The sequence below is a fragment of the Temnothorax curvispinosus genome, unplaced genomic scaffold, assembly GCF_003070985.1.
Source record: "Temnothorax curvispinosus isolate PA1 unplaced genomic scaffold, ASM307098v1 QBEX01003650.1, whole genome shotgun sequence".
Lineage (NCBI taxonomy): Eukaryota > Metazoa > Arthropoda > Insecta > Hymenoptera > Formicidae > Temnothorax > Temnothorax curvispinosus.
The window spans coordinates 458,467-484,633 of NW_020213430.1; the positions used below are offsets into that span (position 1 = coordinate 458,467).

At 38.0% G+C, this 26,167-nt stretch overlaps 6 protein-coding genes across 10 annotated transcripts; 3 read left to right on the forward strand and 3 right to left on the reverse strand.

Annotated features, from left to right (window-relative positions):
* The first annotated feature begins 158 nt into the window (after nt 1–158).
* Nucleotides 159–2,817, forward strand: LOC112452740 (COP9 signalosome complex subunit 1). The gene is made up of 5 exons (XM_025013100.1): nt 159–328; nt 527–619; nt 731–1,855; nt 2,038–2,172; nt 2,334–2,817. Exons 1-5 carry the CDS (start codon nt 302–304, stop codon nt 2,409–2,411), a joined length of 1,458 nt encoding a protein of 485 aa, XP_024868868.1. The 5' UTR covers nt 159–301; the 3' UTR covers nt 2,412–2,817.
* Nucleotides 2,818–3,822: 1,005 nt separating this feature from the next.
* On the reverse strand, nt 3,823–5,345 carry LOC112452751. Of its 2 annotated transcripts, none has more exons than XM_025013127.1 (2): nt 5,114–5,345; nt 3,823–4,189 (listed from the first exon to the last, which is right to left on the reverse strand). In XM_025013127.1, the coding sequence occupies exons 1-2, from the start codon at nt 5,339–5,341 to the stop codon at nt 4,025–4,027; spliced, it is 393 nt and encodes a 130-aa protein (XP_024868895.1). In that variant the 5' UTR covers nt 5,342–5,345; the 3' UTR covers nt 3,823–4,024. The 2 variants fall into 2 exon arrangements, with proteins under 2 accessions (XP_024868895.1, XP_024868894.1); XM_025013126.1 differs by having other exon boundaries at nt 4,949–5,345.
* An 84-nt stretch (nt 5,346–5,429) lies between these two features.
* On the forward strand, nt 5,430–9,185 carry LOC112452739 (signal recognition particle 54 kDa protein). The gene is made up of 9 exons (XM_025013098.1): nt 5,430–5,507; nt 6,090–6,266; nt 6,382–6,611; nt 6,703–6,853; nt 6,931–7,079; nt 7,378–7,639; nt 7,779–7,887; nt 7,980–8,246; nt 8,499–9,185. Exons 1-9 carry the CDS (start codon nt 5,430–5,432, stop codon nt 8,594–8,596), a joined length of 1,521 nt encoding a protein of 506 aa, XP_024868866.1. The 3' UTR covers nt 8,597–9,185.
* LOC112452741 (acidic mammalian chitinase-like) lies at nt 9,171–13,209 on the reverse strand. The gene is made up of 6 exons (XM_025013101.1): nt 12,442–13,209; nt 11,836–12,099; nt 10,901–11,182; nt 10,585–10,821; nt 10,086–10,509; nt 9,171–9,981 (listed from the first exon to the last, which is right to left on the reverse strand). Exons 1-6 carry the CDS (start codon nt 12,495–12,497, stop codon nt 9,832–9,834), a joined length of 1,413 nt encoding a protein of 470 aa, XP_024868869.1. The 5' UTR covers nt 12,498–13,209; the 3' UTR covers nt 9,171–9,831.
* A 23-nt stretch (nt 13,210–13,232) lies between these two features.
* LOC112452746 (cytochrome b561) lies at nt 13,233–16,044 on the reverse strand. Of its 4 annotated transcripts, none has more exons than XM_025013115.1 (5): nt 15,998–16,044; nt 15,003–15,227; nt 14,722–14,930; nt 14,505–14,662; nt 13,233–14,430 (listed from the first exon to the last, which is right to left on the reverse strand). In XM_025013115.1, exons 2-5 carry the CDS (start codon nt 15,223–15,225, stop codon nt 14,277–14,279), a joined length of 744 nt encoding a protein of 247 aa, XP_024868883.1. In that variant the 5' UTR covers nt 15,226–15,227; nt 15,998–16,044; the 3' UTR covers nt 13,233–14,276. The 4 variants fall into 4 exon arrangements, with proteins under 4 accessions (XP_024868883.1, XP_024868884.1, XP_024868881.1 ...); XM_025013116.1 differs by having other exon boundaries at nt 15,949–16,001; XM_025013113.1 differs by lacking the exon at nt 15,998–16,044 and adding an exon at nt 15,720–15,934.
* Nucleotides 16,045–18,307: 2,263 nt separating this feature from the next.
* Nucleotides 18,308–25,850, forward strand: LOC112452720 (trafficking protein particle complex subunit 8). Its single transcript, XM_025013068.1, has 10 exons — nt 18,308–18,748; nt 19,336–19,777; nt 19,988–20,233; nt 20,381–20,899; nt 21,011–21,530; nt 21,643–21,828; nt 21,905–22,645; nt 22,717–22,885; nt 23,015–24,092; nt 24,235–25,850. The coding sequence occupies exons 1-10, from the start codon at nt 18,592–18,594 to the stop codon at nt 24,500–24,502; spliced, it is 4,326 nt and encodes a 1,441-aa protein (XP_024868836.1). The 5' UTR covers nt 18,308–18,591; the 3' UTR covers nt 24,503–25,850.
* Nucleotides 25,851–26,167: the final 317 nt, after the last annotated feature.

Genomic DNA, 26,167 nt, shown 5'->3' on the forward strand with positions numbered 1-26,167 from the left:
GTCCGGCATTATAATTTGTTGAGGTCTCTATAAATCAGCCTTTTTTCTACCGTGTAATTTGGATATCCGCCGCGAGAGATCGCGAGTGACCGGCTTCGTAATTTCGATGATATGGCTGCTCTTTCGTACCGGTGCGCGTCGGCCTTGCGCTCCGCGTGTGCGTGTTATGTGCGTGCGCATGTATTTAATTTATACATGGTATACGCGGGGATCTCGCTCTTCCTCACGAGCGGTAGTCCTGGTTTCTATCGCGATAGCTACGCGACGAGTTACCGTGTCAATATAACGAATAAGGCTAATAATGCCGTTGCAAGTTCACGACGTGCAGGTAATTATTCTGGTTGAGATCAAGCGCGGGCGATTTTTTCTCGGAATCATTGCGCGACGACGGAAAAAAAAACTGTCGTGAGGTTATCCCGAGTGAACGTTCGTTCGCATCTCTTTGTCGCTTTGTGATCCCTCTCGATTGAAATACTCCCGCAGAACGTAGAGCCGAATGATATTTTTCCTTGTATCTTTTCTACAGCAAAATGTCGTGGAGCCAATGCAGGTTGATGCTCCTACAGAGGATAATGATAATGCTGAGGAAGAACCGTATATAGTAGAAAACCCGACGCTTGTACGTATGAAGATTGATTCAATCTAGAAAATTATTTTATATTTGTTAAGCGTGGGAATTTAGTCTTGTTCCATTCAATCTTACTCATACATTACGTTTTCTTTTTATTAGGACTTGGAAGTATATGCCAATAGCTATACCGGGCTTGCAAAACTAAATAGGCTTATATACATCGCTGATCATTGTCCGTCGTTACGAATAGAAGCGTTGAAGATGGCAATTACTTATGTGATGACCACGTACAATGTTGGACTTTACATAACGCTGCATAAAAAGCTTGTGGAAGCTATGGGTTATACCTCTGGATTGCCAGACATAGCGGCGCAGTCAACCTCTCAGGATATGCCAACGATGGATCAGACATGGGTAGAGACTCGGGCTAAGAAAGCCGCTCTTAAATTAGAGAAGTTTGATACCGATCTAAAAAATTACAAGAGCAACTCTATCAAGGAGAGCATACGAAGAGGTCATGACGATTTGGGAGATCATTATTTGAATTGTGGTGACCTTGTTCACGCTTTAAAATGTTACTCCAGAGCGCGGGATTACTGCACTAGCGGCAAGCACGTTGTGAACATGTGTTTGAATGTAATCAAAGTTTCCGTTTATCTACAAAACTGGTCTCATGTACTTAGTTATGTCACCAAGGCTGAAAGCACACCAGACTTTCCAGAACTGCACGGTAAAGAAAACAACCAGGCGATAGTCACGAAGTTAAAAGTGGCAGCGGGCTTGGCGGAATTGGCAACAAGAAAGTATAAAATGGCCGCAAAACATTTTTTACAAGCGTCCTTAGATCACTGCGACTGCCCCGAGCTGTTGTCTCCTGGAAACGTGGCTCTTTACGGAGGACTTTGTGCTTTAGCCACTTTCGACAGACACGAATTGCAGAAACAAGTTATATTTAGTAGTTCCTTCAAATTATTTCTAGAATTAGAACCTCAACTTCGAGATATAATTTTCAAATTTTACGAATCAAAATACGCATCCTGTTTGAAGCTGCTCGATGAGATAAAGGATAATATTCTCTTGGACATGTACATAGCACCTCACGTGAACTTATTGTATACGCAAATTCGAAATAGAGCCTTGATACAATACTTTAGTCCTTATCTGAGCGCGGACATGAGACGAATGGCAACCGCATTCAATAGAACTGTATCTGAATTGGAAGACGAGCTCATGCAACTTATTCTTGACGGTCAGATTCAGGCTCGTATAGATTCGCACAATAAGGTGAGGACTGTTCATTTGATTTACTTATATGTATATATATTTTTTTGTGGAACATATAAATTTATAAAATAAGAGTATATATATATATGTATATATGTATATTTATATATATAAACCAATTATAAAATATATATATATATATATATATATATAACTATGCACAATTGATACAATTGTTGCAGATTTTGTATGCAAAGGACGTCGATCAGCGTAGCACCACCTTTGAAAAGTCTATGAGCGTTGGAAAGGATTATCAGAGGCGTACCCGTATGTTGATCTTACGAGCCGCGATGTTGAAACAGCAAATTCACGTAAAGGTAAATTACAACTGGAAAAGCTTTCTTGCGATTACATTTGTTCATCGTTACATATATATGAAGTATGAACTGTATAAACTTCATCAAGAGATATGTCGTTTGCTTTTATATTTAAAGGTATCTACTTAAAATATTCTACTTAGTTTTTTTTTTTACGATAGAGTCCTCAACGCGACAGCACGCAAGGAGGTGAAATGTCAGTAGCACCTGGAAATGGCACTTTAGCAGTAAAAAATTGAAGTCGTACGCACGTCGGCATCCGATTCTGGGAAGAACCAAATTTACATGCATGTCTCTTTCAACTGCCACGTCCATCTAGGTATGAAATAAGATTTCACTATACATTCGACATTATGTTATTTCTGCAAAGTCAAAGGCCTGTACCTCATTTTCAACATATAATATATGGCATGTATATATATATACATATATATTATTGCTACGTTGCGTTGTTTTAAAAGAACAAAGTGACTTTATCTCCAGTATATTGATTATAGAATCATTAAAAAGTGTAACATAGACTAACTCTACCCGATTAATTAAACATAATGTGGTCTCTTTTGTAACAAAATTATATCGAGAAACCGTAAATCTTAAGTTCCTCTGTATACAAGCAATGTGAATAAACCTAAGATTTTAACATACTCCACTGGAATTAAGAATAATTATAAATAAATTTATTGTATTACAGCTTTATACATATATCTATTATACATTTTTACATTTAATACATTTTTATTTTCTCATATTTCTAATCTTCTAATCGAAGAGATAAGATAACTTTTATTTGCGATATTTTGACTTCTTATAGTGATATTTTAGCATTTGTTGAAAATTTCTGTTTTCTGTATGTTTCAGTTAAGTATCGAAACTAGAGTAAAACACTTTAGATCGCTTTAGTACACTTATAAAATTGTCCGAAAACTATCCTTTTCCCTTGACAGTTTAATAAACAGCCATAAAATGAATGTGATACGAAGCCTAGTCTTACAAGCTTATGCACAGGCGCATGCCTAGGCTTTGTATCATATTCATTTTATAGCTGTTTATTAATTAACTGTCAAAGGAAAAGGATAGTTTTTGAACAATTTTATAAGTGTACTAAAGCGATCTGAAGTGCTTTTTTATCCAAATATTTTTTTATTTGAAAATGGCATGCAAGAATTCTCAGGGTGTCATTTCTTGCCTCTGACATCTCACATGACCGTGGGAGAGCCTTAAGGATACTTAGCTGCACTTTAGAAGTGATAGCTGGAACTTATTTAATAGGTTGCTCTGTAAGCAGTAAGAGCGATTCACTAGTATATCAGCATTTCAATAAGAGCTAGATTCACTGTTAGATTAAGAAATCTTTCTCTTTTGTCGAGCTTCAAACTTTTGAAAGGTATGTAAAACTTTGTTTATTTGTAACTGTTTATGCTCGACAGCTCCGATAGGAAAAGATTTATAAAATTATATGACGAAATCTGGATGAAATTGGGAATGCTACAACTATGTCTCAATCTTTGCAACGATACTAGTACAAATTTCGATTTTTGTGCAAATATTGATAAAAATGTACACCAATTTATTCCTAAATAGTATTTCAACAAGGCAGCAACGTTATGATGAATCATCTTAGCGGAATATTTACAAAAAATTGCGAAATAATTGTCAAATATATTTGAGTTTTATTACGTGTTACTCCTGCATTACATAGCCGGTTCAAAAGCCATTACCGCGTTCCGTGTGCAGGAACATTACATTAGAATCTCTAACTGGAATGAGTGCTGCTATATAAATCCAAGGTAGACGCGGGTAAGTGAGCGATATGAGAGAGAAGTTCCAAGTTCCTCTCTTCTCCTTGTCCAGCCTACAGCGTAGTTAAGAGTAGGGAGGATGGAGTGGAGATAAAGTACAGGCCGATCAAGAAGACCAGATAAGGATAGAGCGCTGCTCGAGACACCTTGACATGCTCTCTCTCATATCCCATAGGCAGGCCCAGCGCTCGTTCCAGTTTATATATTTCAGTGATAAACTGCAAACAAAATTATTTTAACATAAATTATTTAGATTGATATAAAAAAAACTAGTTTTTAATATTTCTATAATATTTATCATCTAATATTATTTACATTTAAAGTAAGTAATAGAATAATTGACAATTGAATACGGGCGGGAGTTGACGAAAAATGCTGGACCAATAAAATGTGGTCTTCTTATTATGGCCAGTCTCTTAGTTTTACATTGGTCGTATCGTACGATGATTCGTAATAAATTGACTAATTACAGTCAAATTTGAGAAGAATAATCGACTGTGATTAGTCAATTTCTTCCGGTCTTACGATTTATGCTACGATACGACCAATGTAGATCCGGCCTTATGCGAGTCGTAAGTCGTAAGAAATTGACCAATCGCAGTCGATTATTCTCCTCAAATTCGACTGTAATGCTAGGTCTACAATGCGAGTCGTAAAGTCGTGAGTCGTAAGAATTGACCAATCAGAATTGAATTTGAGGAGAATAAGCGACTGTGATTGGTCAATTCTTACGACTTACGACTTACAACACCCAACCAATTTGTAAACCGAGCCTTACGTTACCATACGAGAGCTTGTGCAGAGGCTCTAACCGATACGTTTCTTGTGCGTTGATTCACGTTACGTTATTATTCTCCTCAAATTCGATTGTGATTGGTCAATTCTTGCGACTCACGACTTTGCGACTCTCATTGTAGACCCCGCATTACTTTTAGAACCAACCAATTAACGCAGAGTGATGATAAAATGAACTTAACAGTTGTGCAACAGTAGTTGTGTCTGCTCAAGGCGCCAATTGTAGACCGGCCCTTATTAACCTTTAGCACACACCGCACACACAGAGATCCGGAACTCCGGACTCCGGACTCCGGAAGTGACTTCAGACGTGAAGCATATATAGATTGCGTCGAGTGTATACATACGAGTGCACGTTCCAATCGATATGGACGGCGGCCACGTACGGAGCCTCCTCGTTCATCATGTATAAACAAGCCGAGCGTGTTTTCTGACGGGACGACGTGCGAGTGGGAGATATCGGTCGCGGCCGTAAGCACTCGCGCCACACGACCGACCTGGAACGTCGTTCTTTCGCGTGATCGCTCTCTCGCGACCGGATGTGTCGTCATGCCGTGTTGGCCAATTCGGGACATGATGACAGATTTTATACGTTAATATCCTAACCGCTAATCGGGATACATAATTTTTCTGCTGCCGGACACGTAATAAAAACGTCCAAACATGGTTTTGGCGGACCTCGGGCGTAAGATTACGTCCGCTCTGCGGTCGCTCAGCAATGCGACCGTCATCAACGAGGAGGTGAGTGTTTGTTTATCGGTTCACCCGCGATACGCGTGGGACCGATTCCTGCGAGGGTAATTTATAAACAAAAAACCGGGGTGTCGCGACTTCTTCTGTTCCATACTCGGCATCGTTTCTTTCATTTTCGCATTGCACTTCTCGAAATTTCCATTTATTTTCAACAATCTCGTTGTACGTGTCAAACTTATGTTTACGCCGCGGCTTGAATTTCTAATTTGTCCGAAATCACGACAATACCGTAGGCCTGTTCTTTTTAACTGAACTTTTTACACGGTTTATCTTTTTTTCCTTTTTCTTTTCAATGTGAAAAGAAAATGAGGAAAGGTGAGCTGTGTAAGAAATTCAACTAAAAAAAAAAACAGGTATCATGTGTTAACAATTGACAGATGATGCGCAATGAGTTTTAGAAAATTATCTCTTTATTGATTTTTTCAGAAAAAATTCTTTTTGTTGGAATTCTTTGAGTTTCCTACATTACACATTTATTGTTTTTGACATCATATTGTGCATTCTGTTTTAATATAACTGGTTAGATTTGTGCCATATCACCTTTATTGATGAACACTTCTGTCTCAACAGGTTTTAAATTCTATGCTGAAGGAGATATGTGCAGCGTTACTCGAAGCTGATGTAAATATTAGATTAGTAAAAAAATTACGTGAAAATGTACGCCAAGTTATCGATTTTGAAGATATGGCTGGTGGTCTTAATAAAAGGAGGATGATACAGAGTGCAGTTTTCAAAGAACTCGTAAAGGTTAGTCTGTCATCTTGAATTTTTATCAGATAACGATGTGTAAACAGGTTTGGAATAGTACTGAAGATACAGCTCTTAATATTTAAGAATATAGCTAATCCATCATTTTTTTCAGTTGATCGATCCTGGTGTCAAAGCTTATCAACCAGTAAAAGGCCGTCCTAACGTGATTATGTTTGTCGGTTTGCAAGGTTCCGGTAAAACAACAACTTGTACCAAACTCGCGTATCATTACCTTAAGAAAAATTGGAAGGCGTGCTTAGTATGCGCCGATACTTTTCGTGCCGGTGCGTACGATCAGATAAAGCAGAACGCCACAAAGGCTAGAATACCATTTTACGGAAGGTAAATGAAGGAAAATGTTTACACTTGCGATATTATGCTGCTGTTTAATATGTTTTTCATGATATGTTAACCAAACAATTTTTAAATTTAGTTATACAGAAGTAGATCCTGTAGCAATTGCACAGGATGGTGTCGATATGTTCAAGAAAGAAGGATATGAGATCATTATTGTAGATACAAGTGGGAGGCATAAACAGGAAGAATCATTGTTCGAGGAAATGTTGCAAGTCGCGAATGCTGTGGTAAAATTATAGCGCTTTTATGTATATGCGTAGAAAAAAATGTCAATTTTTTAACGCTAAGTCTTCACATGTTGCAGCAACCAGACAATATTATCTTTGTAATGGACGCAACGATAGGTCAGGCGTGCGAAGCGCAGGCAAAAGCTTTTAAAGAACGCGTTAACGTCGGTTCTATCATAATTACAAAATTGGACGGCCACGCTAAAGGCGGTGGAGCACTTTCTGCGTAAGTTTTCTTTTTTAGTTCTTAGCTTAATAATTTTATATATTTTTTTGCAATATGTTTATGCAAATTAAAACAGTATGAAGTTATTTCATTATAAATGTTAATTTTTACTTCTAAAATAAGCAATGACTTAGTTAATAATTTTTCTTTTATATATATATATGTATGTATATATATATATATATGTATATATATGTATATATATATATATACATATGTGTATAAGAAAACTTATTAACTAAGTCATTGCTTATTTTATACATATGTGTGTGTATATGTAATATTAGATTCTCTTCAGTGTTGCAGCGACACAAAGTCCTGTAATATTTGTTGGTACAGGAGAACATATAGACGATCTAGAACCGTTTAAAACAAAACCATTTATTAGCAAGTTATTGGGTATGGGAGACATTGAAGGTCTTATTGACAAAGTGAACGAACTTAATCTAGACGATAACGAAGAATTACTTGAAAAAATCAAACATGGTCAATTCACCTTACGAGACATGTATGAACAATTTCAAAATATTATGAAGATGGGACCATTTTCACAATTAATGGTAAATAATATGAAAAATTAACACTTGCATGTATTTTTCTAATAAACTTTATAAAATAAGATTTATAACGTTTGTATTTGCTATAAAAATAGAATTGTAATTCATTTTATGATTAATTCTAAAGTTTTATTGTGTGTAGGGTATGATCCCTGGATTTAGCCAAGATTTCATGTCGAAAGGGACAGAGCAAGAATCAATGGCAAGATTAAAACGACTCATGACTATTATGGACAGTATGAATGACTCAGGTTAGTTATTTAATATCCTTCCTTTATATTGTTCCTTGTGACAATTTATTTAATTTCTTAGCAACATTTATTACATTGTGTCTTTATTTCAGAGCTGGATAGTAGAGATGGAGCCAAGTTATTCAGCAAACAACCTGGAAGGATAGTGAGAGTGGCAAGGGGTTCTGGCGTAACAGAGAAAGAGGTCAAAGATTTAATTACGCAGTATACAAAATTCGCAGCAGTCGTTAAGAAGATGGGTGGCATAAAAGGTTTGTTCAAAGCGGGAGATATGGCGAAAAACGTTAATCCTACACAAATGGCGAAACTGAATCATCAAATGGCTAAAATGATGGATCCGCGTGTATTACATCAAATGGGTAAGCAATTTTATACAGATTGAATTCTTATTTTAACATAAGTTAAAAAACGTTCTTTTATGTGCACATTCTTCATAAATTTTTGTATTTTGTTACTAGAGTTAAGTCATTTTTTATAGTATTCTAAAAATATAGAAGGTACATTTCGTTTATATTGTGATGCTTTCTAGATTATTTTTTAATTTATCTCCAACTTTACAATTTGACCGTAGATTTTTCTGTAATCAATACTTTTTATCGTGATTATTTTAGGTGGTATGCCAGGGTTGCAAAATATAATGAAACAGTTACAACAGGGTGCTGCAGGTGGATTGGGAAATTTAATGGGCGGTTTCGGTGGTAAATCCTGAGACGAGGTTCCAGGCAGTGCATGTACTGCCGTTAAGGACATTAAGGACGTTAGGATCGTTAAATACCGTTACATACATCTCAAGAGAAAGTTGTGTCGTATCTGAGTTACAGTACTGAAGAAATTGTGTTTAAAAACTTTGTTTTCACACATGCGTGTGATTTTATAGGTATGGAATCATGGAAATAACACTGTTGATAGTGAATTCTCAACATCTTTCTATTTTTTTTTTTTTTTATCGTTCATCGAATCGTAAATATCTTTGGATGTAAATGCAATAAATTATCCGAATACACTATAAAATGTGTCATAATGAAAAAGCTAATTTATTTCGACTGTTTATAACCCTCTCATCTATCCTGGTATCGTAAATTTCACTAAAGATGGTATCATTTATAAATCAGCTCGTTACTCTCTTTCGTTATTAAATACTATAACTACATGGATATTAGATGAGAAGTTTTACTTGGATATATTACCATAATCAAATAATAAAGGTACACATAATGTGTGATAAATGTAATTATCAATGTAAGTATTCATAAGAGGAATGTATATTGTTATAAAAAAATAAATTTCGGGCAAAACAGTTTCATATATTTTATACTTCGTGATATTGTTATAATGAGATCAGTTAACATGTCTTAAATACTTATAACAATAATTATCTTATCTACACGTACTTAAAAAAGTAAAACTGACGTTGACGCGAATTAAAAATCTACTCTGAAAACAGATGACGCTTATATATGCTTACAATTCTGGATAATATAGCATTTTCGAATCGATTAGAATTTTCATTAATGATTATATTAATATCTCTTTTCGAAATTATTTTATATACAGAGTACTTTAAAATTATTTCGGATATTATTTGCTTGTAAAACATACGGAAATAATAGCCACGTAGCAAACGCCATATGTATCTTTACATAATATACAATTTAACGCGTATAAATAAATATTTTCGCGTTTAAATATTTTTGATTTGACTCAACCAGGTACAAGTGCTATGCCCTATTAGTCAGCATATAATACTAGGTGATTAAAATACTTCCGCAACTTATTTGTATAAAACAATTTTTGAGCAACTGAGGTAGAGTATATATATCAAGTAATACATTAAATAGGAATGTAATGGAATGGATCATTTCAATGTAAGCTTTAAGCTTTCGGAATAGTTAGATTCATTGATTGCGCGTATTTAAAGTATTTCTATTGACATTTGACATCTTGTTACTTGTCCGACTCCTTAAATAATACTTTCGAGATGGTACGTGTCAAAGGAAACGTTTCGTTTGCACCGTAGCAAGTGCCGTTCCAATCGTCAACATTTAAAGATAGTATCATGGCTCCCTTAAAGCCATTGGTACGAATCCATGTACTCTGCAACACAAACGTTTCAACTGAGCTTATATCATTGTATGTTTGTACATTACAGATTTTTACAAATCTGCTCGATTTTATATTAGCAAGGTAAAACGCGTTACCTTGTAATGAACGCTCTCCTCATTGTCATAAGATATCCATTCTCTGCCTTTAAACGTATATGGTACACGGCTCTCCTTATTAAAGACGCTCGTAGCTCCGGATTTAAGAAATTGACAAACCGTAGGATAAGACACGAAACCCTTTACGCCAAGCTTTCCGAATCCGTTGGCTGGTGCTTGTAAATTATGATTCAATGGATTGTCCAGTTTGTAGGAGTGGCCATAAGCCGGTATGCCGACGACAATCTTCTCTCGCGGCATTCCCTTCGCCATCCAGTATTGAGCAGAGAAATTCACATTTAATGTGGACAAATAGCCTGTCTCTGAGCAACGAGGAAAGAGCGGGGCGTTCAGATCTGTCACTGGGAAGTACCAAACATAAAAGTGATAATCGTACGACATAAGGTTTATAAAGTCGACGTGCCTGAAAAAGATGATGATTTACATTTTTTTTTCCAAGTATCTTATAAATTATCGCATTTTTTAATCCGACACATACTCTGCCATTTCAGGAATACTGTAACTCTGATCTACAATGGCCTGTGGTGCTGCAACCGCTACAGTTAAAATTAACTTTTGTCCGCTATGATCAAATTCCTTTCGTAATTCTTCTAACAGCTGCACAAAGCGTATCCTTTCGCGATCGTCCGCTCCTAACCAGGCTGGAAACTCCCAGTCAACGTCAAAGCCGTCCAAGCGGAAAGTCTTAGTTACATTTAATACTGATTGGATAAACCTGGACATAGGGACATTAACGATACTTGCGTATCCTAAATGTATATCATGTACAGGAATGGAAAGCCACATAAACGTACTTTTTTCTATTTGCGTGATTTTTCACCATCTCGGAGAAACCATCGTGGAGCTCATTGTATCCGCCGGCACTAATCATGACCTTCAAGTTTGGTTTGAGATTTTTTAGAGCGACTACTCGCTCGTACACCCACGCATTGTTACCTATGTCGAGCGTACTGTTCACCACGCCCGCAAAACCCACGATAATATGCGTACAAATATGAGGGTCAATGTGCGACGGACTGAGCTCCCACGACGTGTTCAGGTCCCCCGGTATTGTATAGTAGCATACGAGGACCTGGCTAAACAGAGAATAGATTTTCAAATAAGACACGCATCCATGCTGGATAGCCAAATATGCCAAAAACAGATTGTGCATAATCTGTTACAAATTTTGTCAACAGAATACCAATAGAAATACAACAAAAATCTGTTAGCAAAATATTATAACCAATTGACTGCTGAAATCGAACGAGATCTCGTAGCTATTTAAATAATACATTCCATTTAAATAGTTTAACGATTCTGCTAGATTTCTGCCGTCAGATCGTCAGCAAACTCTGCTTACAGAGCTAACCAAAAGTTTGATGACAATAAACAGAATTTAATGCAGAGTATTCTGAATCTGTTGGTAAAACGACTGACATACTATTAACACTTACTAGGTACATACATACAAGAGTTTGAGGTAGATTATAACAATTTATTAACTCCAGCTACATAGCCAAGAAGTGGGTTCGGTTTACAATGTTTCCTTAACCATTCTTTGATTATAATTATCGCATTGCACTCTCTGCTTTGGCCCATCTTTCTATTCTAATCTCCAATCTATCCTTTCTCTCCTCTACTTATTTCGCCAACCTCTCTCTATATACTTTCTTCAATATATTTCCCTTGGTGGTGTCCAAACGAGTCTAAGATAGATAAAATTACGTTCGATCGGAGAGTTTCTCACCTGGTTGTATCGTGGTGGTATTGCTCCGATGTGCCGAAACTTGTGTTCCTGTCCGCATTCTGATTCTCCTTCGCCGACTCGGCGTACATCCGAGCCCGACGTAGCCACGTAGCAATCTTGGCATCGTCAATGTGTTCCTCGACGAATCTGTCGGCTCGCGATGTCTTCAGCAGGAGTATGCCGAACCAGGCGCGCGTGACAAACAGCACCGCAACGAACAGGAATGACAAAATGAGGCAGACGACTTGTGTTCTCCAGCGCGTTCTGAAAGGAATGCCCGATTTTCAGATCGCTGTGCAGACGTACAAGAGACGACATGTGTGGGGAGACCTGTCGGTCTAGAACGTTGCATTTATGCGAACAACGACAAAGCATGCAATCCTACGCGATGAGAGAGGGGAAAGTTCAAAAGCCAGCGATGACGTGTATTGTTTGTCGTAGCGTGAAAAATCGATACAAATTTCCCTGATCCCTCTCCCCCGTCCCCCTCTCCGCCCTGCTGCCCTTCCCCTTCTCGCGTATACATATAATTATAAATTTAATGATAAAAAAGCTCCGAAGGACGATACATTTGCCTCTCGAGCAGCTTTCGTTTTCGATACTCACTGTCGTTTGGTTAGCAATTCATACTTGGCCTGCACCATAGGTCTTTGATTAACCATCGAATGATTTATTACTTTTTATCGCACCGTTAAGCGTCCGTGCCGAGTTCGCTTCCCGCCGCAAGAAATGAGAGACAGATGGAAACGATCCGAACGTCCGAGCGTCGAGCTGTCAACTCGCTCCGATAATCGGACGCGATAATCTTCGTCCGCGACGCGCGGAAGGGATACACTCGTACGTGAAGCTAATTGAAAACGCGGTGCCCATAAAAACGCGTCGATTTCGCGGCGATATTTACGATTGCATAAGCGCGGAATGGGCGTGTTCCATCGCGATCTACCGCGACTAAAATGGGCCGCGACGATATATGCGAATATGCGCGCGTATACCGCTATACCGCGCGATACGACGGCGCGAGTTTTTGTCACTTTCCTTTTTTTTTTTTTATTTTTTTTTTGTGTTGCTACTGCGGACAGTGCGGACCGCCGATTGGCTCGGAAGTGCAGTACTAGAAGGCGAAAATATCTGAAGGGGGCGGCGTGGGTGTCGTTCCACTCCGCTTTTGTTTACGCTCCGTGAATGAAATTACGATTTAGAGAAAGGGTCGAACTGGTCGAAGCGAACAAACCTCTATCTTAGTTTGTTCTCCAAGGAATAATAATAATTCGACGAGACAAAAGAAGGCAAGAGCTGCCCTTGGAGAGCGTGATAGATAAACGAGTGACTGGTGCTTTTTAACCTCCAAATCTAACAATGGAAGAGGAAGAGTATGATGTGTTATCGTTTACAATCCATTTACAATCTGAATACTATTTTATTTGGATTAAAGATGATGGATAAAGAGGTGCCTAGCAAAACTGTCAACTGCTATGTGGACGAGAGGGGGAGTATAGTGAAGCTGACGTTACGCATCCTGGTTCGCTAACGAGCCTCACAAAGGAATAGATAAATTATTACCTTTATCTGGTTAACGCAATATTGCATATCATTCTAATGCATATCCTATGTGAAATCAGCCTTTGCTTATGAAAATTCATGTGTTTGCTTCGTATCCTATTGTACTTCCAATCTATCTTTGAAGACCTGTATCTTCTGGCTATAATAGTTCGTAGCACCTTAAAATTTAGTGGTAATCATATTTTGTTATGTTATTTTGAATGCTAGATTAGAATTTCATTTGCGCAACAACACATTGTACTTCCCTTATAAGATATACAGGAATCTACATATATGAATTGTAAATAATTACTCACTTTCTACTATATAATCTTTGCTTTTTTTTAACACAGACAATCATTTTCACAAATTACAGTTACTTTATGACGAGATCTCATATGTATACATTGGTATTACATATTTATATATATGCATATATATTACATTTCAATTATCGAGTGTTAATAAAATTATTTAAAAATATCAGCTGCGAATTGTATATTTATATTTGCGTGTGTGTGCGTAACAATCATATATTACACATTACTGTGTACACATAGCACCATTGTTTCCAGAAAAATACGATTGCTTCTGAATTAATGTATAAATATTAAATATATAAACATATATTTTACATAGATATATATTTTATGTATCAAGAAAATATTTAAAAAACGATAACTATATATTCAGACTAGAATATAATAAAAAAAAAAGATCGATAAAATACTATAGCTTGTTATCCCTTTTCCATATGTGCAATCGATTGGATCAGCCTTATTCATAAAGTTAATATAAGAAAAACTTACAGCGAGAAACTTGTAAGTACTTATTAAGTTTGGAACAACAGCCGGATATTTTCACATCAAGAAGCGAAACGGGCGACATCGCAATTCGTAACATTAGCCGGATAACAGGACCTCATCCTCCGGCCTCGGCAAACGTCGGTAACGTTCCTGCGTTACCAAGTATGTGGATAAGCCTCCAAATGCTATGAGCAGCAATCCTATGAAGTTTATCAGCATTCCTTCACTCACGAAGGCTGAATATTTATTCCTGAAATTTCGAGCGCAGAAAAATGTATCTTTCAATCACTCGTTATTTTCCTGAACAATCTACCGGCTACTAACTGCAATACGTAGATCGCTTTCTCGTTGAGTCCCAACAAACACGAGGCAATCGCGCTCACAAAAGCTGCTACGCCGAAGTATACGTGCATTGGCATGTAAGAGGCTCGTAATGGAGATTGCAATCCAGGAAAGAGAAACGAGACGCATCCAGCAACCCACTGTAAAACAGAGCGTTGACACGTATCTCCGAATTATCAGGCAAGTTCCGTATATTTACCTGACAGCAGAATAATATTACGGTGGTCAGCCCGACCCAGCTGTGTAGCGAATACATGTTCGGTATAGGAGGCGAAGCTAGATTGTGGCTGTCAAAGACGGCTACTAGAGCGATCACCACTAACAATACAATAAATAACATCATTCCCGCGTGAGTCAACTTTAGTCGACGTTTGCGAACGTTTCTTTGCGTCCTATAGAGGAGCATAGCTGTAAGCAGAAAACAGAAAACTCGTAAATCGTATGCGACCATACGATGTAGGAAGCTACTTTTACACATACCATTAGCATACAGGAACACGAGTCCTATGGTCATTAACAAAGGATGCCAATTAAATTCGAGCCCTGGATTAGATCTCCATGAGAAACCATTTCTAAAGTAGCTTGTCCACACAATCACCAAGATTACGAGAAGCGCGCCGCATCCCTCAGTAATACTGAGAAGGGGAATGAAGCCTTCCAGAGAATGAGATTCCGTTTGTGGTGATTCTCTTATTTGCTCCATATCTAAAAAACGCTTTCACGTCTTATCGTATGACAGATAAATGTTAATAAATATAACAAACATTGATGAATATTAATAAACATAACATATGTGTACAGGAAATAATATACAAAGTAAATCTCAAAAGGAGAAAAACATGAAGTTAATTCTATAAGGGCTTTACATGATTAAATAAAATTTATCAAATTCTTAGCTGCTGCAGACATACCTAAGCATCTTACATATTCGTAGGGATAATTCGACATTGTGCGTAAAATCCAAATGAAAATAATAATGACGAATTTCTTTTCATGCAGATGTTATAATGCGACGGTGGGACTTTGTAGGAGCAACAGGTGAGACGAAAGACAGAAGACAAGCGGTTGATAGGTCTTTTACAAAAAAAAATAAAAAAAATAAAAACAAAATGCATACGAACGCCATTCTGGAAAAATGTGATGATTACGCATTTAAAGGTATCGACTAAAATATTAACAAAACGGAGCAATTTTCACGTTTAATTCCATACGAATTCCATATGTGCGAATTGCAGTGTGTACAAAGGAATAAGAGACGTTTCATGTGCGAAGTAAGCAACGTTATTAGATGACAGTGTATATGTTTCGTCGCACGCAGGCTGATACGGAATTTACTCGAATGACAGCTGTCACTTTTTATCTCTCGAACTAGATCAGGCGCTTATCGGCGATAATTGTTATCGCGAAACGATATGCATATACGTACAAGAGGGGCTTTCAACAAACGCAACAAGCCGTCTATCGCACGTACTCACCCTCACCCCCTGTGCAACTGTTGTAAAATAATACCTGTCGCCTGCTGTCGCCTGTCGGACACTGCCGGATAAGATCAACAAGTATCGTGAGATATATATGTATATGTGCGTTTAGGCCGTGTGACGTCACGCGATAGAGAACGTTTATCGATTTTTCTGCGAGATAAGGGGGAAGATGAGGCTCTCACCTGCAGCTCCGTACACAAGGCCGTAAAAATTGAAGCAGCATTTTGTAAAATCGCGTCAGCTGCCCGTATTGTGATTGATTTATGATATCTTACATTGCACTAAAAAATCACGGTTTAACCAATTATGACAGTAAATGTCGGCTCCTTTATTGATGTTGTGGATTACCAATTACGTGATACATACCGCCATGTACTTGGTTGGATAAAGCGCCATGTTTGAAAATGTAAATATTGTAAAATTTAAAATATTAAAAGTAAAATCTTAACACCTTATAAGTAGGTAAAGATATACCAGAAATTAAAGAATAAATATTTTAGACTTATTTATAATTATATTTTATTATTTATGAAATATAATAAACAAAATAGTAAAAATAATAACAATATACTTTACAAAAATAAATCATTATATGTATATATATATATATATATATATATATATATATTATGTGTAACATAATAGAAATTAATATAAATAAAATTTACATACATTTAAGAATATATAATTATAAAAATTTATATTAATACATTCGTCAAGATCATACAATCTTCGTTAATTTCAAATTTAGAGGCCAGAATATATATATATATATACTTTCAGGTAAGTGGTGTTTATCTCCTTATTATCGTGTATTATATGTAAGTATAGTTGATCCGTGAACGAACCTGTTAAATTGTTTACACTTTATTGGTTGTGACCAGACAAAAAATGGCAAAAAAAATCTCTGGTATACCGTATTACCAGTTTAAGGGGATCCTAAAGCGATGGCTGAACTTCCTCGATGTCGATAATGTCAACATTTCTAATCCTGTTTTCTCTATTACTACGTTTACGCGAGCTTTACTTCTGTAGTAACTTACGATATATCACTCGTTTACGCGGAGTAAATTATCGTAAGTTACTACAAAATCCCGTTTACGCGAAGGAATTATCGTAAGTTACTACAGAAGTAACGCTTGCGTAAACGTAGTATATGACATCTCATCTCGCGTGGAAGCAGAAATATGATATATACTACGTTTACGCGAGCGTTATTTCTGTAGTAACTTACGTAATTCCTTCGCGTAAACGGGATTTTGTAGTAACTTATGATAATTTACTCCGCGTAAACGAGTGAATTATCGTAAGTTACTACAGAAGTAACGCTCGCGTAAACGTACACGGAGAAAATTTTATAGTAAATATTACTATGGTGTCGCACTAGCTACGGACCATCAAGGAATTTTAAGTTAAATTACTATGTTTATGGTAAAAATTACGTTATTTTATCGTTTTTAAAACAATAATTATAGTATTTTAACTTGAAATTCCTCGATGGTCCGCAGCTAGTGCGACACCATAGTAATATTTACTATAAAATTTTCTCCGTGTAGTAATAGTGAGAAGGTTCGAATACTTCGAGCTATTTTATTCTAAAAGTGTACATATTTTTTATTTTATGGAGAAACGGTGGATTTCCTAAAATTAAATATATAAAGATTATAATGTAATTTTCAAGAGAAAACAGCGGACAAAATCTGCCAATATTTATTGTAGCTTTCATGAGTTTATTTCAGAACAGTATAAAAATAAATTTTTACAACGAACTTTACGGAAAGCTGTTTTAGAAACTGTAACTAGAAAAAGTTCACAGGAGATATATTTCTAAACGAAAGAAACATACGGTTGCGGAAAAAAATATCAAGAATTTACTAACGATGTTATTAATGTAGTTTTTCTAGTATTTCGCTGAACAATTATTTCAAACAAATGTCACCATCGCCCAAAAAATTCAAATTATGAAAAAGAAAAGAAAGATAAAACTAGTATTAATTTTACCTTTTGAAGATCTTTTGGAGATCTAAAGAAACTAAACTCCCTTAATTTTATCTGTGAGATTTTTACAATCTTTTACAGCGCAAATATATCCATTACCACACTTTAATTTAATATTTCTTTCACAGATCTTGTGTGAAGTTTAATCTAACCTTACAATTATGACCATGTTGGATTTTTGGTTGCGCATGCGCACCGAAATGTTCACCTTGATTTTCGGCTATCATAATTGGTTAAAAATGTGGATGACATATAAAAGTATTCTGTACTGTAGTTCGGTCGCGATTCTAGCTTGTCGTCTTCTCCACGGCGGACCGGGCGAACGGCGGACGTTCGGTTCTGGAAAAGGGGAAGAAACAGCTGTTCGGTGGTGGACATGTTTATCGGCGCGACCGCACGGGGATGCGTTGTCGTTCCGGGGCACGTACGACGTCGGCTCGCGAGATAACGACGGCCGGGAATGATGTGATCGCGGAATGTGGGACGATCGCGAGTCGGTGGTGAGCGCGCTACGACGTCCGGTGCTACGTGCGTGAGAAGCGCGGTTCCTTTACGCGGGTTATGTTTCGTCGGCTCCGCGCGCAAGGATCATGGCGCAGTGCAAGTTAACCCCGCGGGAGTTTATCGGCAACGCTTTCTCTCCGCAGATCGCCGTGGTCTGCTCGGCCGCGGCCGACGCCGCATGCCAGAAGAACAATCTGTCGTTCGTCGAGCTGCTCCAACCGTTTTGCAAATTAAATACCGAAGGTAAGCCGGGAGGCCGCGCCAAGCTACGTCATCCATCCGTCGAGCATACCCACGCATTGTTGTGTAAACTGTATGTACAGGGTGTACCAAAAATCATATTGAGACCACCACGTTGAATGGCCACCGTAGTTTCCAAAACTCCCCTCTGGTTTATCTTCCATGGGATTTTCTCAAAACAGTAGCTTATGCCATGCAATCAACTCATTGTCAACAAGAGATGATCTAAAGGACACTATCACACTAGCATTTACATCAGGGAAAAGTGTTGTCACACTTAAAAATATTCAAAGATGATGTGACGAATAAAGACGCGTTTGAAAGAAAATAACAAGCAATTTGAACATTTAGTTTATAAAAATTGTCTGTAGGGCCTGACTTTTGGTATACTCTGTATGTGTATCATTAAAGAGGATTTCATTTTCACATGTGCTCAATGATTTTTTCACTATGCACCGTTGACAGCTATGATCCAAGCTGTGTATGTACATATTAGATACTTTGAAAATTCGAGGTTCACAATCTATATATTCTTCACAATCTATAATCCTTCACAATCTATATATAAGTTGTGTTAATATTGCCCTTAGGTCACTTTAAGGATCCTCAAGGCAATACGATAGCGATTAGAAATCTTCGTCTTTCCATACAAGACATTAGCGCGCGACCACCAGAACCGAGTCTTGCCAAAAAGTTGTTGAACGAAGCGGTCAGTTCTGCTCTGTGCGAACGTACAACCACAGTGCCCATCAGCTCGACCGAGTTAGATATCCCCGTCTCCGTTCCTTGGTTCGAGGCATGGAGAGAAACGTTTCTGAGCGTCCAGTTTCCATCTGATCATGAATTTACAAAGCATCTGCTTGCGTGCATGATAGTTGTTTCCACAGCGGAGGACAATCCATTGGAAAGAATTCAGACTATGGGAGCGCAATTGCATCAAAGTATACCAGGAAAGTTGCCTAAATGGTTTAACAATAATGCCCTTAGGTATTACATCTTAGTTCACGACGCTATTCAGGATGACAGAAATAAGTAAGTATTATTGTTCATGTATTCTCTTTAAAATTTGGATAAATTTTTTTGCATTATGTACTATAATTAAGTTAAGTGAAATTATAAAAGGGATAGAGAGAAATCCAAATTTCAACTTTATGATGTTGACAAGCGTTTTAAATTAATAGATTAGTTTTTTTTTATTATTATTAAAAATAAGTATATATTTTCATTAAATCCGTTTTTCAGAGCAGAAACAGTTTTTACAGACATGAAGACTATTTATGGTGCTAATAATTGCTTTTTATTGCAAATGAATTCGAGACCGCCTGGTTTTTCCGACGACAATACGCATTTGCCTGACCCTTGGAGTCAGTTCTTAACAAAACATTCAGAATTGGCTGGTAGCAGCGAACAGAATAGTTCCCCTCGTACACCTGCGGATATAGGTGGAGTATCTGCCATGCCGAGCGAGCTGACTACAGAGACTGAAAAGTACATTTTTTATACAATATATTAAAATTTATAATTATATAATTATAAATTATATTATAAATAATATATTAGCAAACTCTTTGGCTCTTATAATTTAAATATATTTCGAAAATGTTTAGTCTGCAAAAACAAAAATTTTTACTGCAGAACAAGCCAAGCCGGAACACCGCTAATGCCGCATAACTGCGTTACATTGCCATCTCCAGATTTAGCCGAACTAGTTTCCGGAATTGACACAATTAGTCTCTCATCTGAAATATCCGAGTCGACAAATACAAATTTAGAAGTTGGACAAGAAGCAGTTCCAGTTACAATTCATCCACTCAGTCCAGAGAATGAGAAAGGCTTCATTCCCGCGACTAATGTCAAGGGTCAATCCATTGTTACTAACTCACCAATAAATACCAATGTCTGGGCGGATTCTCCAAATTACGTAGTTGCTCAACACGGTGCTCGTCTTTCCACCCAAGATCTAGAAAGATTACGGACACTAATAACGGAATTCTGTTTGCGAAGCTTGTTGCCTTATGTAGAAAAGCAGATTGGCCTATTGAACGATGTAATTTCGAACAAGAGGGTCAGTAGATCGCTATTTAGCGCTACGAAAAGGTGGTTTACTACAAATAAGCCTGGTGTGCCAGGTTCGGCTCCATCAAATGCTGTAATGTAAGAGAAAATCATGTCTCGATGAATCTTTAAAGAAAAGGATTTTTCTCATTGATTCTTTTCTTGAAATTAATTATATTAACATAATTCCTTCGCACGTTTGTGTTTTAGTTACACAACAGAATCGCCAGAATTACAATTACGACGCTTAGGCGATCTATGTTTCATGTTCGGTCACTACTCGCTCGCTTATCAGGCTTATCACAGTGCAAAGCGCGACTTCGCGGCGGATCAAGCATGGGTATATTACGCGGGCGCTCTTGAAATGGCTGCTTTGAGCGCTTTCATGCAAGGCGAGACAAACAGGAAGACCATCGAGTACATGGACGACGCGATATTGACGTATGCGAACACATGTAAGATGCCTCAGTTTGCAACGAGGGCGACGCTGCTCAGCGCCGAGTGTTTGAAGGGTCGGGGATTGTACGGAGAAGCCGCGAAGCAGTTAATACGGATGACCAGTGAGGATTCCGATTTACGTTCGGCTTTGCTGCTCGAACAGGCCGCTTATTGCTTCATCGGTCCGAAAATGATGCGCAAATATGCCTTCCACGCGGTTCTGGCTGGACATAGATTCTCGAAGGCCGGCCAAAGAAAGCACTCCTTGAGATGTTATCAGCAAGCGTATCAGGTAGGCATAAACGTATTTCTCTAGAGATAGTCTCTAGTGAATACGTCGCATTTTGCCAGAAACTTTCCTCTGCAAAAAATTTTGTTATTTTATAAATAACATATGACACTAGGTGTATTATGAAAGGGGCTGGTCTTTAGCAGAGGATCACATCCATTTCACGATCGGCAGGCAAGCCGCATCCCTGAAACAAGTCTCCGAGGCGGTGAAGGCGTTTGAAAAGTTACTTAATGCTTCTAGTAAACAGCACGCTCCGCAACAGGCGGCGTTTTTACGAGAATTTTTACACACTTATAACGTGAGTATAACACGCGGCGACACAAGTGGCAATTACAATGGATATTGATGGCTTATTTATTTATGGCCGTGCGCAGTTACTGTTTCAGGAAAACGGTACGAGTTGTACAGGACTTCCCATTTTGCCTTTGCCGCTATTGGATAATAACAATATCAAAGTGCTGTACGGTCCGTTGGGCAAACAAACCGAAAGCAATATTCCAGCGAGTCACGTCACGTTCACCGAAGAAACGGATGACGCGAGATGGTCGAAAATGGAGGAACTGTTGATAACCGAGGCGCAGGGTTTTCCGCCCATGATATTTAAGCCGACCGTCGCGCTATACTCTAGAATAAGTAATAACGCTGTAAAACCTAACGCGGTTCTAGACGAACCAGTGCATTATTCTATCGAATTGCACAATCCGCTACACGTCCCGCTACCGTTGTCTGACGTGACTCTGTTGTGGTCATTCACTTGCAATAACGAGACTATCACGAACGAAATAAAAACGATCGACGGCTCAAACCCGGTCGATTCGGACGTTATAGACGCGATTTTGTTGCAACCGGCATGCAAACAGAATATCGTGTTGTCTCTCACGCCTAGGAGAGTGGGCGAATTGAAGATCTTAGGTATAAGTTATAAATTATCCAATCCGGTACAGACGATAAGCGATTCACCGGTCGCAAACTCGACCATCATCGTCGCCGGTAAGAGATTGTTTGAGATTACACCGCCCAAACTGAAAGGTATCAAAGAGAAACCCGGCGTGAATGTGTACGGGAAGGATTATAGGCTGGAGATGAATGTGATAGAGAAGGCGGCATTTATGCAGGTACATTCTTCGAGAAACGACATTACATGCCGTGCGACATAAAAATTTAAAATTTGCATTTCTCTTTGCAGATACTCTTCACTAAATTGTCGCCAGAAATGCTGTGCGGCGAAGTACAAAGGGTGGAAGTCACTTTAAAGAACATAGGTAACGCACCGTTGACGAACATATATATTGCATCCACCGATGCCAAACTTTTCACGTTAGGGAACACGGAAATCGATACATTCGGAAATGAAGGTAAGCATCTTTAGGACATATACTTTATTTTGTCACTATTTTTCTGTAGATAAGATAGTTTTGTATTTCTGTCTAAAGTGTTTGTTATTGTTGTATAATTTATCAAATAGGATAATATTGTGCTTGCAGATTTAATTGCAAGGAAAAGCAGTAGATCAGTTACAAAGGTGATATTACCGGTCTCCAAGAACGGTGTGTTAAATGTAGGCGAAACTCACAAAATGCCACTTTGGGTGCAAGCACCGCACGTGAAGGGCACTCACAGATTAGATCTGCTCTTCTATTACGAAAGCGTCGAATCAAAAGCTGCTTCGAAGCACCGTTTGTGCCGGCACACCTGGCAATTAACGGTGTTGGATTCGATACAAATTACCGCGGTCGCCGCCAGAAGCGGACTGTTCAAACATGACTCGCCGACGTTAAATTTAATCATGTCCGTTAAGAATACCAATCAAGTTCACGATCCATCCATAAACGAGATTATCCTGTCCGAAGTGTCGCTACAGAGCGCCGTGTGGTCTGCGTTTCATTCCTCGGTTCTACCACCAAGCGTAAAAGTGCAACCTCAAGAGGTGTTCCATCTGATGCTGAAGCTGAAGAAGAAGAAGGCCGACGGCAAATCAACCATTTCCGACGTATCCTTAACTCCTAACGAAGATGACAAGACACTGATCGACAGTTATCCGTTTATCAGTTTTGTACAGAGACGTTACATCCAGCCACTGGACGTGAATGAAAGTGCGAGTGACATGCAACAGTTTCAATCACAACATAATGCCGAGCGAAACTCCATATCGAATATTATGGCATTAAATTCCACGCTGATTGTGAAGTGGTGCGCCAACGTGACGGAGAGCGGCGTGATCACCCGAATGGCGGTTGGACAGCATCACCTCGAGCTCGAGCATTTAAACAAGACGTATAAACATCCGAAGGAACCGCGTACCGAGCGTAACGAATACGGCGCTCGGTTGAAAGTCTTCGGCCCGGACCGGAACGTATCGAATATAGTAACTGTCCCGCTTAAGGACCCCGCATGGGAAGCGGAATATCTGAAAAGTCTAATCTCTTTTTCCCTCGGTCATCAAAGGCAGGTCACGCACGATTTTCGGCGAAGTCGATTGTGCATTGTTCCCGTGACAATGTATCTGCAAAATCACTCAGAGGCGCGAGTCGATGTTAAAATAAGTACGATAGGTACCAGCAGGTGAGAGATAAAATATCTATAATATAATATACAAAGTATTGTATTACTTACTGTTAGTGTGCTTAACATCGTAATTTTGCTCTTCTTAATTTTTTTCTTTACCATTACGTGCTATATACATACGTGTAATCCTCTTTTGCAGCGAAACTCATCTTCCGAATATTAAGTCACAACTGTACTCACCGCAGGCTTCGACGTACTACAAGTACGCTGGTCACTCGTCAATTTATTCTGACGTCGAAGCGCACGCAAGTAATACCATGAAGCTACACGCCGTGCTGCCCAGCGCGGGAACGTACGACCTGGCGGCGCGAATAGAGATCTCCGTTAAAGTTGTAAATAGTCAGGAATATGTCGCGCAGAAAGGAAAAATGGAGAGTATATGCATAATTAATGACGGCAGTACATAAATTAATACCTATCGCGATTACAGTCACTAACAGATATGGAAGTGCTATTTTCAGTATAACTCAGAATCATTCCTTGTCAGTATATGTACATACGCCGTATGTTGAAAATTGTTACATTATATTATAATTGATATTTTAATAATGTCAACATATTTTTTACCTGATATATCACGTTTCAGCGTCGATTGCTTTACGTGGATAATTATTTTTTGTACTTCGATGGTCGAGTACACGAGCGTGATACGCAACCAAACCGAAATCTCTTGTCTCGGGATCGATTACATTTAGTTGGTTTTGCTAATGTGATTACTTAACTTTTTTACGACCTGTTGATCTCGAGCTACCTCACAATAAATTACGAATAAGCAGTCGAGCGCGTGGTGAGGAATTTGAACAGATTTTTTTTACCGCATCGCGCTCAATTGAGCGACGACTGCGTATCTTTAACTGCCAAACTAATGACACGCGTTACCTTTTATCAAGACATATCGTCTGTAAAGCACCTTTATAATTATCAATCACTTTCGTGCTACCATCTTTGCTGTTATCGGCGAAAGAAATTCCTTTTCTTTACGCGAATGAGTTCATTTAAATCTCAGACGTGTATGGAACAAGTGAAAAATAATTTCTTTTGTCGCGTGCAAAAGAAATTAGAGATATCGTTTTCGTTTCTCTGTAAACTCAATATGTATATTATGTTCAGTGATTAACGATGTGATTACTTATGACGACAGCATAAAAAAATAGAGATTTTTCAAACGTTTCGCAAACGCATGAAACGCGAATACGTATTAAGGAAAGGATTTTGAAAGTGTTCGGATGAAATTCAAAGGAACAAAATAAGGAATATTTAAGGTCTTTTAGGTAATAGGCTTGTATTTTTTGTACAGTGTATTTCTTAAGAAATAAGAATGTGTATTAAGTCAATTTTCATGAACAGGAGTCTCAGTATAAATTATAATATAATGCGAGAAAGAAACCCTGTACATAAAACTTGTCAAATTCGCGAGTTAAGTAAATAATGGGCGAAGTTATTCAGCACTTTTAATGATTAGAATGGCGTTTGTAGCATACTGTCTTTCCATAACACGTTAAACTTCCCGTTAAACATGAAAATTTTTAAATAACTCTTGTAAAAAGAATATATAATTACTATAGGATGAATTATCCTTTATAAAATAAAGAGGTCTAGGTTTTTTGTAAATCTAAAATGACATGTGTTAGAATATATTTATTCTGTAAGTATATCTCAAGGAGTGTACTGAACCTTTGATAATGCATTACAAATATATGTACAATCATGTAGATATAGTTAATATAAATGTAATTATTTCATGTAACAATTGCATATACGTTTGTGCACATTTTTTTACGTCGCGGTTGTTTGTTCCTGTGTGTCGTTTCCTTACATAATATAAATTTGTTGAAAGAAGTTTCGAGAATCTGTAAAGGTGCCTTTTCATGCTGACACTCGACGCTCATTTTCAGCGGCAAGAAGGTCGCATGACCACAATTGAAATTCATGAAAAGGAAAACAGCGTCAAAATTTCGGCGTCTTCGCGCTGCTTTGGCTTTGACGCTTGAAGTTGGAAAAATCCAACTTCTCTTTCTTGACGCTGGACATCATAGTGATGTCACGTGACGTCGCTCAACGCTGTTTTTCAG